Raw genomic sequence first — 14,341 nt, 5'->3', positions numbered from 1 at the left:
CTTAAGACAACACAGGTCCAAATCGACATGTGAAATCATTTATTATTTTGAAATACTATCAAAATAGAAAGAAATTAAGAAGTTAATGAAGAGCCACCCACTTTTGAAGAAAAATTACTGGTGGCCGATGGAGTTTTAGCGAACAATAGGCGCTATCATCTGTCCACTATAACTTATAAAGACAATAAAGATGCCCACAAAATAGATTTACAAACTGAAAAGAAAAAAGACATGTATAATGAATGAGAAGAAAAAAGAATAAAAGAGCTGACGAGAGAAAAAAAAACCAGCGATAATCAACTTGGAGACTCCATTAGATATTTGTAAATATTTAAATATATAAAATTTTAAAGTACCAATAAATTCGAAAAGTTTACATCAGAATTTTACAGGGATTAAATGATAAATTTGAGCATAATAGAAGGACCAAAATAAAAATTTAACCAAAACAAAATGTCAGTTTACGACGTCGTTCACTTCTCCATTGAAGCTTAAAACCTTCATAGTTAGGTTTTAAAAAACTCTACTTCATCAAAGCTTTTTAAGGCGCAGAGCCAAATAACATCATCAAAATAATTTGAAAAAAAAGAAAAAGAAAAAATGGAAGGAGCTTCGTACCAGCGATTCCCAAGGGTCAAAATCCGGGAACTCAAAGATGACTACGCTAAATTCGAGCTCCACGACACCGATGCTTCCATGGCCAACGCCCTCCGCCGCGTCATGATCGCCGAGGTTCCCACCATAGCTATCGATCTCGTCGAAATCGAAGTTAACTCTTCCGTCCTCAACGACGAGTTCATCGCCCATCGACTCGGTCTCATCCCTCTCACTAGCCAACGCGCCATGTCGATGCGATTCTCGCGTGACTGTGACGCCTGCGACGGTGACGGACAGTGCGAGTTCTGCTCCGTCGAGTTCCATCTTCGCGCCAAATGCATAAGCGATCAAACACTGGATGTCACCAGTAAGGATCTTTACAGTTCCGATCATACGGTTGTTCCCGTCGATTTCACCGATTCCGCTGGCTACGAATCCTCTGAACAAAGGTATTTAGGGTTTAAATTTGTAATTTGTCACTGTTTAGGTCTAATTGTGAATGTCATCCCTGTAAATTACGAAAAATGAAACGTTAGTCCTCAATTTTGATATATCAAACACTGAGATGTTAGTTGGTGAATGCATGAACTTGAACTGCTGTGTTTTTGAATTTGTAGCATATAAATTACTGAATTGTTGATTTTTACTAATTTCTTGCGTATAATTTGTTGAAATGCTGATTTTTGGGTCGACGGACAAGATTTAACATTGATACTTAATTGAACTAATTTTTAAGTTTTCATAATGTACATTGTACAATGACCAATTCTGAATTAGACCAATTTTAAATGCATTGCCTTTCTAGTTTCTAGGGTTAGATAAGTAACTGTTTACTTTCAGGGGGATTATCATCGTGAAATTGCGGCGAGGGCAGGAGTTGAGGCTGAGGGCAATTGCGAGGAAAGGGATAGGAAAAGATCATGCGAAATGGTCACCTGCCGCGACTGTGACTTTCATGTATGAACCTGAGATTCACATCAATGAAGATATGATGGATACCTTGACCCTTGAGGAGAAGCAAAGCTTTGTCGACAGTAGTCCTACTAGAGTCTTTGACATTGATCCTAATACCCAACAGGTTCTCCTTTGCTCTACATCATTAATATCAATCTAAGTTATAGTCTGTCACAACAAATTGTTGGGATAATAGAATTAGCATCTACATCATTCAAGGTCCTTTCTAAACCCCTAGTTTGCATCAGTTTAAACATGTTTATTCATATGTTTCTTATGGAAGTTCCTATGATATCAATGGAATTTGAGCTTTAGGATAGGTTTTCATATTGGGGTTTGTGCTTCTTATCTCATTGGCTAACAAGTGAGCTATCGAACTGTATTGACTTGTCGGGCGTATCCTTTGTTTAAATGGGTCCACTTGCGCTGCTATGGTTGTCTTGAAAACCAAGATTCTCTTGTTTTATTAGAATTGTCCAAGAAGAATTCAGGAAATAGTTGGTCGGGTTAGATGGTTATCGTCATATTTCTGTGTTGGTGGTTATTCTGACTTGCTTGACGCCAAATGATTTGTGTTCTATGAGTACATTGTTTCAATGCCTGTATCACAAGCCAAAAATTTGGGTGAATGTACCTAAGAGGTTCCCGTATTATAGGGACCTCATCAATTTAGTTCCTCTACTATTAAATGGATCAATTTAGTCCCTGTACTATTAAAAAGAATCAACTAAGGCCAAATTGGAATAGAGTTAACATTTACTGTTAAAAACATATCATTTACTATTTAATAGACTTAATATTTTTAAAGTTTTTATGGTTCTGTATATTAAATCTTTTGTTTGGAATTGAAAAAATAAGTTAAAACACATTTTTTATATGCTAAATGTCAAACTCTTTTACAATTTAGACTTATTTGATTCTTTTTAATAGTATAGGGGCTAAATTGATCCATTTAATAATAGAGGGACTAATTTGATCTGGTCACTATAATACATGGACTGCCCAGGTACTTTAACCCAAAAATTTGAGGTTATTCTACTTCACTGCTTCTGCTAACTATGGTATTCCTCTTTATTGTTGAAAACAGGTTGTGGTGGTTGATCCAGAAGCATATACCTATGACGATGAAGTATTAAAGAAAGCTGAAGCTATGGGCAAGCCGGGGCTCGTGGAGATATATGCCAAAGAAGACAGTTTCATTTTCACTATCGAATCTACCGGTGCGGTCAAAGCTTTCCAGTTAGTCCTTAATGCTATCGAAATCCTTAAACAGAAGCTGGATGCAGTTCGCCTGTCTGAGGATACTGTGGAAGCTGATGATCAGTTTGGTGAACTAGGTGCTCACATGCGAGGAGGTTGATTCGCTTGTAAGTAAAAACAGATTTCATCCGCATTGTTGCTGACTGCTCTTCTAATCTTTAGGTACAGAATCGACTACCTTTTTTTTTTCTTCCCTTTTTCCTCCTCAAATTTTGTCACCACATTTGCCATCTATTCTAAACTTAAAAGCCTTTGAAGCATATGGATTGACAAATGATTTAGCTTGGTATTTATGTTACTGCTTTTTTGTTTCATCACACCATCGATTCAGCAGCAAGCTCTTAACCGGATGAAGTATATGGATGCTTGGTTGGGTTTGGTTTAATATATCATTTGAGCAACTAACTCCTTCAATTTAAGCAACCTTCTCCAATTCCAACTACTTGAAGAGCTTGGAACAACATCCCAATAGCTTTTACCTTTCATGTTATAGTCTTGAACCCAAGCAATCCGTAAACAACCTTCCTCAGTAAGAATGGATCGGACCAGTTGCAAGTGACGAGCCTTGTTCGATTCCTCAAGTCTTCTCAGCCCCAACCCACCCTTTGATTTAGCTGAACAAATCAACTGCCAGCAGACCCTTGCTCCATAAGCATAGCAATCCTTTCCTTTCCAAAAGAATCAAGCACAAACTTGGGAGATTCTTTTAAAAACAAATTTTGGCATAAGAAACTGTTCGCACCAGGAAGCTTGAATACTAAAATCACAGCTTCGATGAGTTGAAGCCTACCAACATAGCTAAGATGCGTAGAAGACCAGCCATTGGTTTTAGCTATAATTTCCCCCATCGAAGGACCACAATCAGAGAATGTCAACTATCTAGACACAAGTGGCACCCCCTAATAAAGCGCAGGCACCTTACCAACTTTAAAATCGATAATGGTCTTCATGGCCTCCAGTTCTTCTAAAGATACCCCAACAACAAAAAGTTCACTCTTAGAAGCATTAGGTTGTAGTCCAGAGAGCAGGTAGAATTCCTCTAAGATACACCAAATACCAACAACAGAATTGGTAGAACCTTAGCAAAGATGAGGAGGTCATCTGCAAAGGAGAGGTGGGAAAGCCGAACCCTGAGATACTTGGGATGAAACTTGAACACACCATAAGCAACTACTACCATCAGGAGTGTGGACAAGACATTCATTGCAATAGCAAATAGATAGGGAGAGAGAGGAACTCCCTGCCTTGCTCCCCTTGCCCCTTCAAAGAATCCAATGAGTCCTCCATTAAGAGAAATGGAGAACCTAGGAGAAGTGATGCAACTAGCAATCCACTTGACAAATTGCTCAAGGAATCCCATGGCTCTCAATACAGAAATAACAAAATTCCAACTCAAAGAGTCAAATGCCTTCTAAAGGTACACCTTAAGGGCACATCTATGAGAAATAACCTTTCTACTATATCCCCTCATCAACTCATGGGGAAGTAGAGTGTTGTCAATAATGTTTCTGCTTTGAATAAAAGCACTCTGATTGCTTTGAATAAAAGACCTTGGAGATACACTTATAAACTGTGTTACAACATGAAATAGGCCTAAACTGTTTAATATGATTTGGATTCTCAAATTTAGGAACAAATGAAATAATAGTAGTATTGAAAGCAGTCGATAACTATGAGGTGGTGAACAAATACTGCACAACACCAATAAGATCCTCACCAACAATTTTTCATGCTGATGTGCTTTATCATTCCCCTGCTCAAAAATTGTTGTCTTGATCTATAGTGATGGGCCTAAACATATCTCTAAGCAGCCATAGACAATGTAGGAAGAATATCTCTAAGCAATTGATCAGCAACACCAATGAGCCCTTTATCAAATTGAATAATCTTAGAAGCAATCTGTTCATGAGATTCTAGTTTATTACCCCTATCATCAAACAAAGCTCTGATAGAATACCTGTTCCTCTTGACAGCAATAGCATTATGAAAAAACTTGGTACTCTGATCACCTACTCCAATCCGATTCACCCTAGCCTTTTGTCTGTAGAAACTTTCCCCGGCATCTTGTAAACTTGGGAACTCAGATTGTAATTGATCACTCAGTTTCAATTTAACCCCATCAGACAACATATCAAGCTGAGCTCTTTTTGGTTCATCTCTTTTCTATTATACTCTAGAAGATATATCACCATATGCATCATAATTGAGAGCCTTTAAAACTTCTTCAATCTCTTCAATTTCATAAAAAGCCTTAACAAAGGATCACCAATCACCTCCCTTTTTCAGGACTCAGCAACAATTTCCATATAGTACTTATGCTTAACTCAAAAGTTAAAAATCTTAAAGGGCTTGGGAGAAGAGAAAACATGTTTATATAACCAAACTAGAGGAGGACACTGATTCAACCTTGGAGTGAGGAAACCAATTCATCCATTTAAAATTCACCAAATCCTTATCAAACTTCCTAGCAAGGTGGTTGCTTTGATGACTTTTACTTATCTATGAGTCCGGTTTAGAGTTGGCAAAAATAATCCGAATTTGATGGGTTTTGATTTTGATTTGAAAATTGAACTTGGGAGGGAACTGATTCGGGTTTTTAATTAAAATTTTAAAATTCAGGTTTGGGTCAAGTTTTTGTTAAACTCGCTTCTAAAAATTAAGAAAATACACATTTAGTTTTATAACTTATTATAGAAAATTTTTAACTCCTATAATTTTTTTATAATATTAGATATTTTTAATGTTTATAAGATATGTATTTTATTTAACCTAATATAAATGATTGGTTAATATTTCGAGCCAGGTTGGGTAGGAGTCGAGGAATAGAAATCTAGTTTAGGGCAAGATCGAGTCGGTAGGTATAAAAATCGGATCAAGTTTGAGATAGATCGAAAAATCATATCACCCCGTTGTCATCTCCAATTTGATTGGAATATTATATCGGATTGGGAAGAAAGTTTTTAAATTTAAATAAACTTATTTTTAAATTTAAATAAACTTATTTTGAGTTATTATTTATCAATATTTTTTATTTAAATTAGATTCAGGCTTATTATTATTCTTTTAACTATACAAAATAAGATTAAAAGTTTATCATGTATTTATTTTTATTTTTATTTTTAAATATCAATTAAGAACACGTGATGGTTTCAAATAATAATAATGGATTTAGTTTAATGTTGTAATACAAAATATATGTTTAAAAGATTAAAAGTTTAATCTCAAAACTTTGGAAAACAAATTCTAATCTAATTTCTATTTTTACATTCAACTCATTTTTTACTTATTGAAATGACATTTTATCAATAATTTTGTAGTGTAATTTTTAAAAATATCTTTTTTTATATATATATTATCGATACAAAGACATGGTTTAAGGTTCAAGACGATTCACACAAATGTGTCGAGATTTTATTTGTTTAGTTGCTCTAAAGATATTTTATGAATTTATTAAGACTCTCGACAGAATCGAAAGATAAAATCGAACCGTATTGAATGGTTGGTGACAAGACGAGCCCTGTCCAGGGGTGAGGAACCAAGCAAAGATGGGGTCAGTTTATTTAGTATGGTTAGTTAGGGTTGTTTATTAACCCCGACAGCTCCCCTATGTCTTGGTTTTTTCTTACATCACTGATGCCATCACAAACTCCTATTTGCTCAGGCCTCAGCCCTGTTTTTGTCCCTTCTAATTAATGGTACATATATGACACGTGTTATTCAAGTACTTCTAAATCTTAATTGAAAAAAATAGTGTTATATTTAACTATTTCGCTCGAGCCAGTTGAATCTTAATTTGATTGGTATGGATATTATTGTAATATAAAATATGTGAGTTCGAATGCAATGAAGCGCATTATCTTTCTATTTATGGGTTGGGGAGGGATTATAGATGATTCTAAATTCTGTATAAAATAAATAAATATAATCAGAACTTATAATGAGATTATTAAAAAAATTATTTCGTTGTTAACTACTTTAAATAAAAAAAAAGGCGGTCAATTGAAAATTCTCATGTACTTATCACCGTTAGATCATATCAAAATCCACTTAAAAATTTCTCTGGTTATATCTCATTAAATTCTACAAATAGTAGGTAAGTCGCATCTTATCGTAATTCTACTATTACCGTATGGTGCAATCAAGGGTGAAGCTAGAAGGCAAGTCTGGCTTGGTCTTTTCAAAAATGAAAAATTACTCTTTTAGTCCTTTGAATATTTGCAAAAATTTAAGTTAATTTAACATAAAATTACGTTTTATCCCCTCTTAAAATTTAAATTTCAATTATGCTCTCTCTAAAAATAAAAGTTTTTATAGTTTAATCCCTTTAAATTGTAAAATTTTACATTAATACAATGATGAAATTATATTTTTAACTCTAAAAAAAATTTATAAATTCAAATTCGGTTCCTCGCAAAAGGAAAATTCTAGCTTTGCCCCTAGGTAGAACAACTATTCAAAAGGCATAACACTCTCCAAAAAGACTCCAAGCCAAGCATTTGTTTAAATTCAAAGCATTTATTGAATGTAGATGTATAAATATCCAGGACAGTGGCGAAGCCAGAGGGGTTGGTAAGGTCGTGACTCATTTAAAATGAAAAAAATTTCTTTTTATTTTTTTATAATTTATAAAATTTTAAATTAATAATGATAAAATTACACTTTGACCCCTCCTTAAATGATAAAAATTTAGTTTAATCATTTAAAAATTATAAAAATATAGGCTATTAAATATACGATTCAGTTTTGGCTCCTCCCCAAAAAAATTTCTAGCTTCGGCCCTTATCCAATATTAATATATTTAAAATTCTAAAAACTATATGTACTCATATTTCTATACTGATAGATACAAATACTAAAAAGCTTTATCGACGTACCATTTAAACATTGTCGTTTTAGTTTTTTTTTTTTGTGAATTACAAGAGGAGGGCAAAATCCTAACAGTAATGCAACTCAAACTCAAACTATACCTGAGACGGTGAACACCTTGACTATTAAACCAACACGTGGGTTTCTCACCATGTTTATCTGAACTTAAATTGATTTGTCCGAATCTATTCTAAGATGAACCGCAGCCTAAATAAATCTAGTTCAAATCCATTATTTTTAAAAAATAAAAATAAAAATAAACCTGTGTTGCTTCTTCTTCTTTTCTACTGCTACCTCTTATTATTGCTGTTTCCTTTTTCTTATAATCCCCAAAAAAATATCCACAACCACAAACCTCCATTTTCATCTCTTTTGTTGTCTTTTAAACTTTACAGCTGTAAACAAGAATATACATTAATTATTGTCAATGTTTAGCAGGGATGAAATAAATTTTTTTATAAAATTAAATTATATAATTTTAGGAGACTTAAAAGATAATTTCATAATTTTAAAGAATTAAATCAAAATTATTATTTTGAGGGTGAAAATATAATTTTAATATTTACTAAATTAAAATCTTATCAAATTTAAAGGATCAAAAATAAAATTCTACATTGTAGGGGTCTAGACACTACCTAGGAGTAAATCATTACCACACGTATGAAATCGCTGATTAAGTTGGTGTTACGGGTTAATCGGGTACCAACTTGGTTAAAATGACTAATATACACTTTTATTAAAGGGCTACTGTTATGATTTTGATGACCTTTTTTGTTTTTTTATACTTTTATATGATTTTTAAATAAAAGAATCGATATTAACATGCTTACGGATTGAACCCGTGTTTAATGGATTTATTTTATAGTATTTTTAAATACACACCTATATTCTAAATACGTGGTTTCTACACGAATACATGTGTGATAAATTTCTAATATGATCAAAAAACCAATGTTAAATTGATGCTATGTAATTATGGAAAAAAATTTTTGTGAAACTAAATTCTAACATTTTTAATAAATCTAGCCCACCAATTAAATTAATTTTTTAAATACAAAGTTTTGATATTCTTTATAATTTATCATCGAAGTGTTTTTGAGCCAAATCGAATCGAGTTTATATCATATTCATATATAGGTTAATATCTTATTTAGCTGTTCAAATTTGATTCGGTCTAAATAGTCTTAAAATTTGTCCAAGTTCATTCATTTTGTAAATGACGAACTTTAACCCGTTTAGTAATTATATATAAATATATTGCCCTCTCGTTATATATTTTTATTTTATTAAAAATTTTAACATAAATAATTTAACTTATACTTTTTAATATTTACATTATAATATAATTTATTTATATTTTATAAGATCTAATAATATACAAAATTAAAGAAAAATAGTATATTATTTACTTGAAGATAAACCAAGTCGGGTTAAACTCAAGCTTTGAATATTAGATCCCGAACTCAGTTTATATTTTTGTTTCTTTAACCCAACTTGCAATTATTGGAGTGGGCACTAGATCTTTTGGTTCTTTGGGACCAAGCTGTTTCCCTTTCATTATATTATATTATATTATATTATATTATATTATATTATATTATATTATATTATACTCGGAGTTAAGTCGGGTTGTACCTTTAAATTGGAAAATTTTTAATGTTATTTTCTCCGTTTATAAATCCGAATCTAAAATCTTGAATATGATGTCAATAAACTAATATTTTGTTTAGGGATGAATTCGATTCGGTCGAATCTTTTGGACTTTCCGAACTGCTTATAATAAATTGATTTAGTTTGGTTTTATAACTGAAGAACCTCAATTCATTAATGGGTAAAATTTCAAAGTTTTATCATAAATATTTAAAATAAATAAATTTTCAAATAAATAAATAAAACAATTAATAACTTTTATATTTTACTATTTTAAATATAAATTTTTTATTTTTTAATTACACATTAAAACATAGTTCATGTATAATTTTGAGATTTATTCTTTTTTTTGAACAATCTCATTATAAGTTCGGATCATATTTGCTCTTTTTGAGACAATGCCTAGAATTACCCATAGCCTCCCCCAACCTATAAATAGGAGGATAATGCGGTTCAGTGCACCCGAACCCACATCCTCCTACATTGACAACAATATTCATACCAATCGAGTTAAATCTTAATCGACACCCTTTTTACTAGTAATAACATTGTTAGCTACTTGTGGTAAATATTTAATATATTATTATAATATGATAGAGAAAAATGGTTAAAATATGACATCATACTAAAGAATATTCCTTTGTTTTATACAAAATAAATTATTTTTTAAATAAAAATACAAAAGATTTGGTCTTATCATATAGCATCAAAGATTTTGTCTCCCAATTTCAACCTTTCCCTATTTTTGCTTCTACCTTTTATTTATGGTTTGAGTGGATGCCCCATTAAACTCCAATTCCAAACTTTTCCCATATCAATATTTGATTTTCTTTTTATTTAAATTTAGTTACTTAATTTATTTATATCCGAAATTAAGAGTGGGTTTGGATTGACAGTGCGTTTACTTGTGGTTAGTGTAAAAATAGCGGTGGCGGTAAGATTAGATACTGTGGCAATACTGTAACGTGAGACAAAAAGTAAACTAAACGTACTACACCTCACCGACAATCTAAACCCACCCTAAAATTCGATTTGTAGATTCAGTGCAATATATGTTTGAATTTGTATCATATAAAATAATTAACATAATAAGGTTGAGCCAAATACACACATAAAATTTGAATTTGGGATTTTTTTAACTATATAAATTATTAAAATATAAGTTTTGTAATAATTATATCCAAATCATGGTTATTTCAATAGGATCGGTCGATCGAATCGATTGGAATGAAAATCGGTTGAAATATTAGTCTAGAGAAAAGCTTAAGATCAATTGAGTTGAATCAACTAAGCTAAAAGTAATTGAACTGATGATTAAACCGATTCGACCATTGATCTAGTTCTAAAAATATTAATCGAAAAATATTTTATTATTTGGATTATTGTAATTATTAATGAATGGCACTTGAAACGAGGTCAAAACTGTGTATCCAAAATCAAAAAACTACCAAACCCCACTGTCCCCCCATAACCTCTTTCTTCCTTCACATACAAACAAGCATTTCTTTCTTAGCAATTTTCAATAATCTTAAAAATATTTTGGCTCTAATTCTAAAATCAATGGGACAAGTTGACCAAAAACATAAAATATTCATTACAATTCTCAAAGTTTACTTTTAGGGTTAATTTACCAAACATCCTCAAACTATAACTTAATTTCTCGGTTAGTCCTTAAACTTTGGGCATTGAATGTCGCTCAGATCTAACATGGTGCATCAGATTGTAAACACACGTGTATATACTGTATAGACAGTTTGGATTTGATATATTAAAGAAAAATAGTGTCAATCTAGATTTAAGTTGTCCATGTAATAGGTACATAAATATTTACAGTTTAATCCACATGTTTACAATATGTCTATGTCAGAATCGAATGGCGTGATGAAAATATATTAAAAAGTTAAAGATCAAATTAAAATCCGAATGATAATTTGAGGACGTTTATTGCAAGTAACCCTAATTTATAAAACATTGTTTGTAGATGGAAAGTTAAAAGGAATCTCAATATCTCCATAGGGAAACAAACATACAACAATACATCCTTCAATGCACATTTTTTTTCCTTTCCTTTTTGTTCTTTTGCCCAATTTGCCACCCATCTCTCAACACTATGAACCACCACTTTGGGGTCATTCTTGGAATTGTAGAGATGGAAATACAAATCAAACTTTTTTCAACTTAAAAAAAGAGAAAGAAACTTTGTTCCATGAACCGACATAAGCATAATATATCTATTAAGAATGGCTGCTCGCAACGACGACGTTTTGAAAGACCCTGTTGAGCGATGGGGCTCGACTGATCTTCCTCTTTTGAGATTGTTTATTTGATACATCGACGACAAAGTTGTAGCACTCACTTACTCTTTCCTATTTGTAAAACAAGTGGAGCAATGAATGATAAAATAAAAATGGTGATCAAATGATCAAAGTGAATTTTAATCATAAAAATTACCAACCTTTTTTATTTTAAGAACATCTAAGAGCTGATTTTGGTAGTCAATGGGAGTGAATGGCTCGACTTGGTCTATCACATGCATCATTGTTGCGGTGGCCAATACTGAGGGAAGGTAGTGCATAGAACTTGAATCTACAAAAACATGGACTAAATTATGAGATTAAGAAAACACAAATGGGCCCTTTGTTTATTTTTCTTTTACTTTTGTCCATGCTTTTATATTTGGTTAAATTTCATAGAAGGTCCCCATACATTTTTACATATTTAGTCTACTATACTTTGATCATTTTTTATCTTCTACTTTTTGAAATGTGTAAATTTTTTTTATTTCTCAAGGTATTTATCAGAACGAACCCAGTAACTAATCCTCCATATTTTGTAAGCTCATTAAGGGGTAGATGCTGACCATGAGTTTTAAAGCTGCTTCATACCCATGACGAGGATAGAACCCTCAACCACTAGTTAAGGTAGGAGAGATTCTTACCATCTCACCTAACTCCCGTGGTTGAAATGTGTATTTTTAATCTAGCTTCTAGATTAAAAGATAAAGGATTAAAACTTTCAAAATTATAGTAAAAGGGACTAAATTTAAAAAAAAAAATTTATACAGAGACCTATAAAATTTGGCCATTTATCTAAAGCTATTGCAAAAAGGGAGGGGCTTACCAGAGATTACACAAAGGAGGAGATGCTCACATCTCTTGAGAAACTCCCAATGGAGATGTGTCTTCAAGCCAAGCCTTCTTATGATGTGATCAATAAATGAAAGTGGGGTAATGGGATGCATTTTCCATTTGAGAGTTGTAAGGATTAAAATCTCCATTCTTTGAATTGTTTTGGCCTCAAAAACATATTTTGTGTCTTCATCCTAAGAACCCCAAAACAAGAAACATGTTAATCTCCTTGAAAATTTATGACAAAATTCCCCCCTAATGGAGATGGCTTAATTTAGCTACAACATGCTTAAAAACTCAGTCATTGAAACAAAATGATAGTTTAAGACTATTGTGAAATAAGACTATTGAAGAACTGGGTTCGAAGCTGCCAGTCCATCAAGTGACAAAATGATGGTTGAAGCATCAAAAAGGAATGAAAAAATGGGTATAACTCAATAGCTAAAGCATGAGTAAAGCCTTACTAGGGTCGAAACTATTTTCCTACTAGTGACAAAATGATAGGTAAACTTAAGCTGACGGTGAATAAAGCCTTGATGAATTAGGATTGAAATCGAATAATAAAATGATAATTTAAGTATCAAAATAGACTTAAATATAAAAATTAAAAAATAGGTATATTTGAAGAGCTAATCATGAATAAAATTTGTTGATGAACTAGGGTCGGAAGTGTCTGTCTACCGAGCCCTAGTTCATCAACAAAGCCAATGGGTAATATTGAATTTGGGGACATACTTGAAGGTCTAGCAAAAGGGGAACTTGAGTTTCTTCAATTTTTGCAGCCAAAGAAAGACAAGTGACAGCAGCAAGGTGGATCATCCATGGCTTATTATCACTTTGAAAACGAAAGCTAGTCAAGAACCGATCGAGATAGTTAATGGCCAGCACAGCCGTGAGAGTGGTGAAGCCGTAGCGAGCATTGACTTTAAGCACCCATTCAACAGCAACACATCGAGCCATTGCTAGAAACTCATCGGCACCATTGATGGTATCAGGAGCCGGCACCACCTTGTGCTGTGTAATTTCTTTAGAGAACATTGAAAGAAGCTCTTCATTATCCCAAAACAAGTCTTGGTCAAGGGGGAAAAATGGGTTTCCGCCATTGTTACAAGCACTTGAAGCATCATCATCTTCTTCTTCTTCTTCACAATAGAGAGCATCAATATCATCTAGCAAGGACAAAGGCCGGCTTTGTTCTTGTTCTTCTTGCATTGTTATGTTCTTGTTGTTTTACACTACGAAGAAGAGGGATTTGAGTGACCCATCATCATTCCCTAGCCATGTGAACAATATGAAGAAGAGGGATTTGTTTTTAGTGAGGGTGGGTCATTTTATTTTAATCAAGTCAATGAAATACAATAAGATATTTGTATGTAATGGAAAATTTTATATAAAAAATGTTTTTGGGTATTTGGACAATCTTTTCTGGGTGTGTGCTTTCGGTGTTATTTAGTTGGTGGGCAGAGAAAGAAAAAATGTAAGCAACGGCACACTCACCAAGCTGGGGTCCATGAAAATTATCCCTCTTATTTCGGGTTTGAATTATTTCAATTTAGTCCAAATTCAAAAACTTGATTCCATCATAAAAAGTTACTAATAAGTTAAATGAATCAAATTCGAAGATACTCAATTTTCAAATGATTCGAATCCGAAATCATCCAAACAAGTGACTCGGAATGACCTGAATTTGAGATCATGTGATGTTAAAAGCTCGAGTGTCAAATTTGAATACTTTGAATTCAAAATTATCTAAATCTTAAAAAACCCAAACTCAAAACTAACACGAATATAAAATAATTCAATCCAAAATTATCTAAACCCAAAAATTTTCAATTTGAATCAAAAACCAACTCCGCTTACTAAATTGATATGATGAAAAACCACAC

General features: G+C 32.5%; 3 protein-coding genes across 3 annotated transcripts; 1 reads left to right on the top strand and 2 right to left on the bottom strand.

Annotated features, from left to right (window-relative positions):
- The first annotated feature begins 518 nt into the window (after positions 1-518).
- Positions 519-3,100, top strand: LOC105779841 (DNA-directed RNA polymerases II, IV and V subunit 3). Its single transcript, XM_012603791.2, has 3 exons — positions 519-1,046; positions 1,438-1,675; positions 2,639-3,100. The coding sequence occupies exons 1-3, from the start codon at positions 601-603 to the stop codon at positions 2,909-2,911; spliced, it is 957 nt and encodes a 318-aa protein (XP_012459245.1). The 5' UTR covers positions 519-600; the 3' UTR covers positions 2,912-3,100.
- A 92-nt stretch (positions 3,101-3,192) lies between these two features.
- Positions 3,193-4,171, bottom strand: LOC105779135 (uncharacterized). The gene is made up of 4 exons (XM_052629884.1): positions 3,890-4,171; positions 3,734-3,848; positions 3,554-3,643; positions 3,193-3,479 (listed from the first exon to the last, which is right to left on the bottom strand). Exons 1-4 carry the CDS (start codon positions 4,169-4,171, stop codon positions 3,193-3,195), a joined length of 774 nt encoding a protein of 257 aa, XP_052485844.1.
- A 7,127-nt stretch (positions 4,172-11,298) lies between these two features.
- On the bottom strand, positions 11,299-13,859 carry LOC105779842 (cyclin-D3-1). The gene is made up of 4 exons (XM_012603792.2): positions 13,191-13,859; positions 12,448-12,649; positions 11,783-11,913; positions 11,299-11,693 (listed from the first exon to the last, which is right to left on the bottom strand). Exons 1-4 carry the CDS (start codon positions 13,665-13,667, stop codon positions 11,562-11,564), a joined length of 942 nt encoding a protein of 313 aa, XP_012459246.1. The 5' UTR covers positions 13,668-13,859; the 3' UTR covers positions 11,299-11,561.
- Between the last annotated feature and the right edge of the window lie 482 nt (positions 13,860-14,341).

This window comes from Gossypium raimondii, chromosome 4 (assembly GCF_025698545.1).
Source record: "Gossypium raimondii isolate GPD5lz chromosome 4, ASM2569854v1, whole genome shotgun sequence".
In the NCBI taxonomy this organism is placed as follows: domain Eukaryota; kingdom Viridiplantae; phylum Streptophyta; class Magnoliopsida; order Malvales; family Malvaceae; genus Gossypium; species Gossypium raimondii.
The sequence above is the reverse complement of the archived record's forward strand: the minus strand, read 5'-3'. Positions and strand labels throughout refer to the sequence as shown.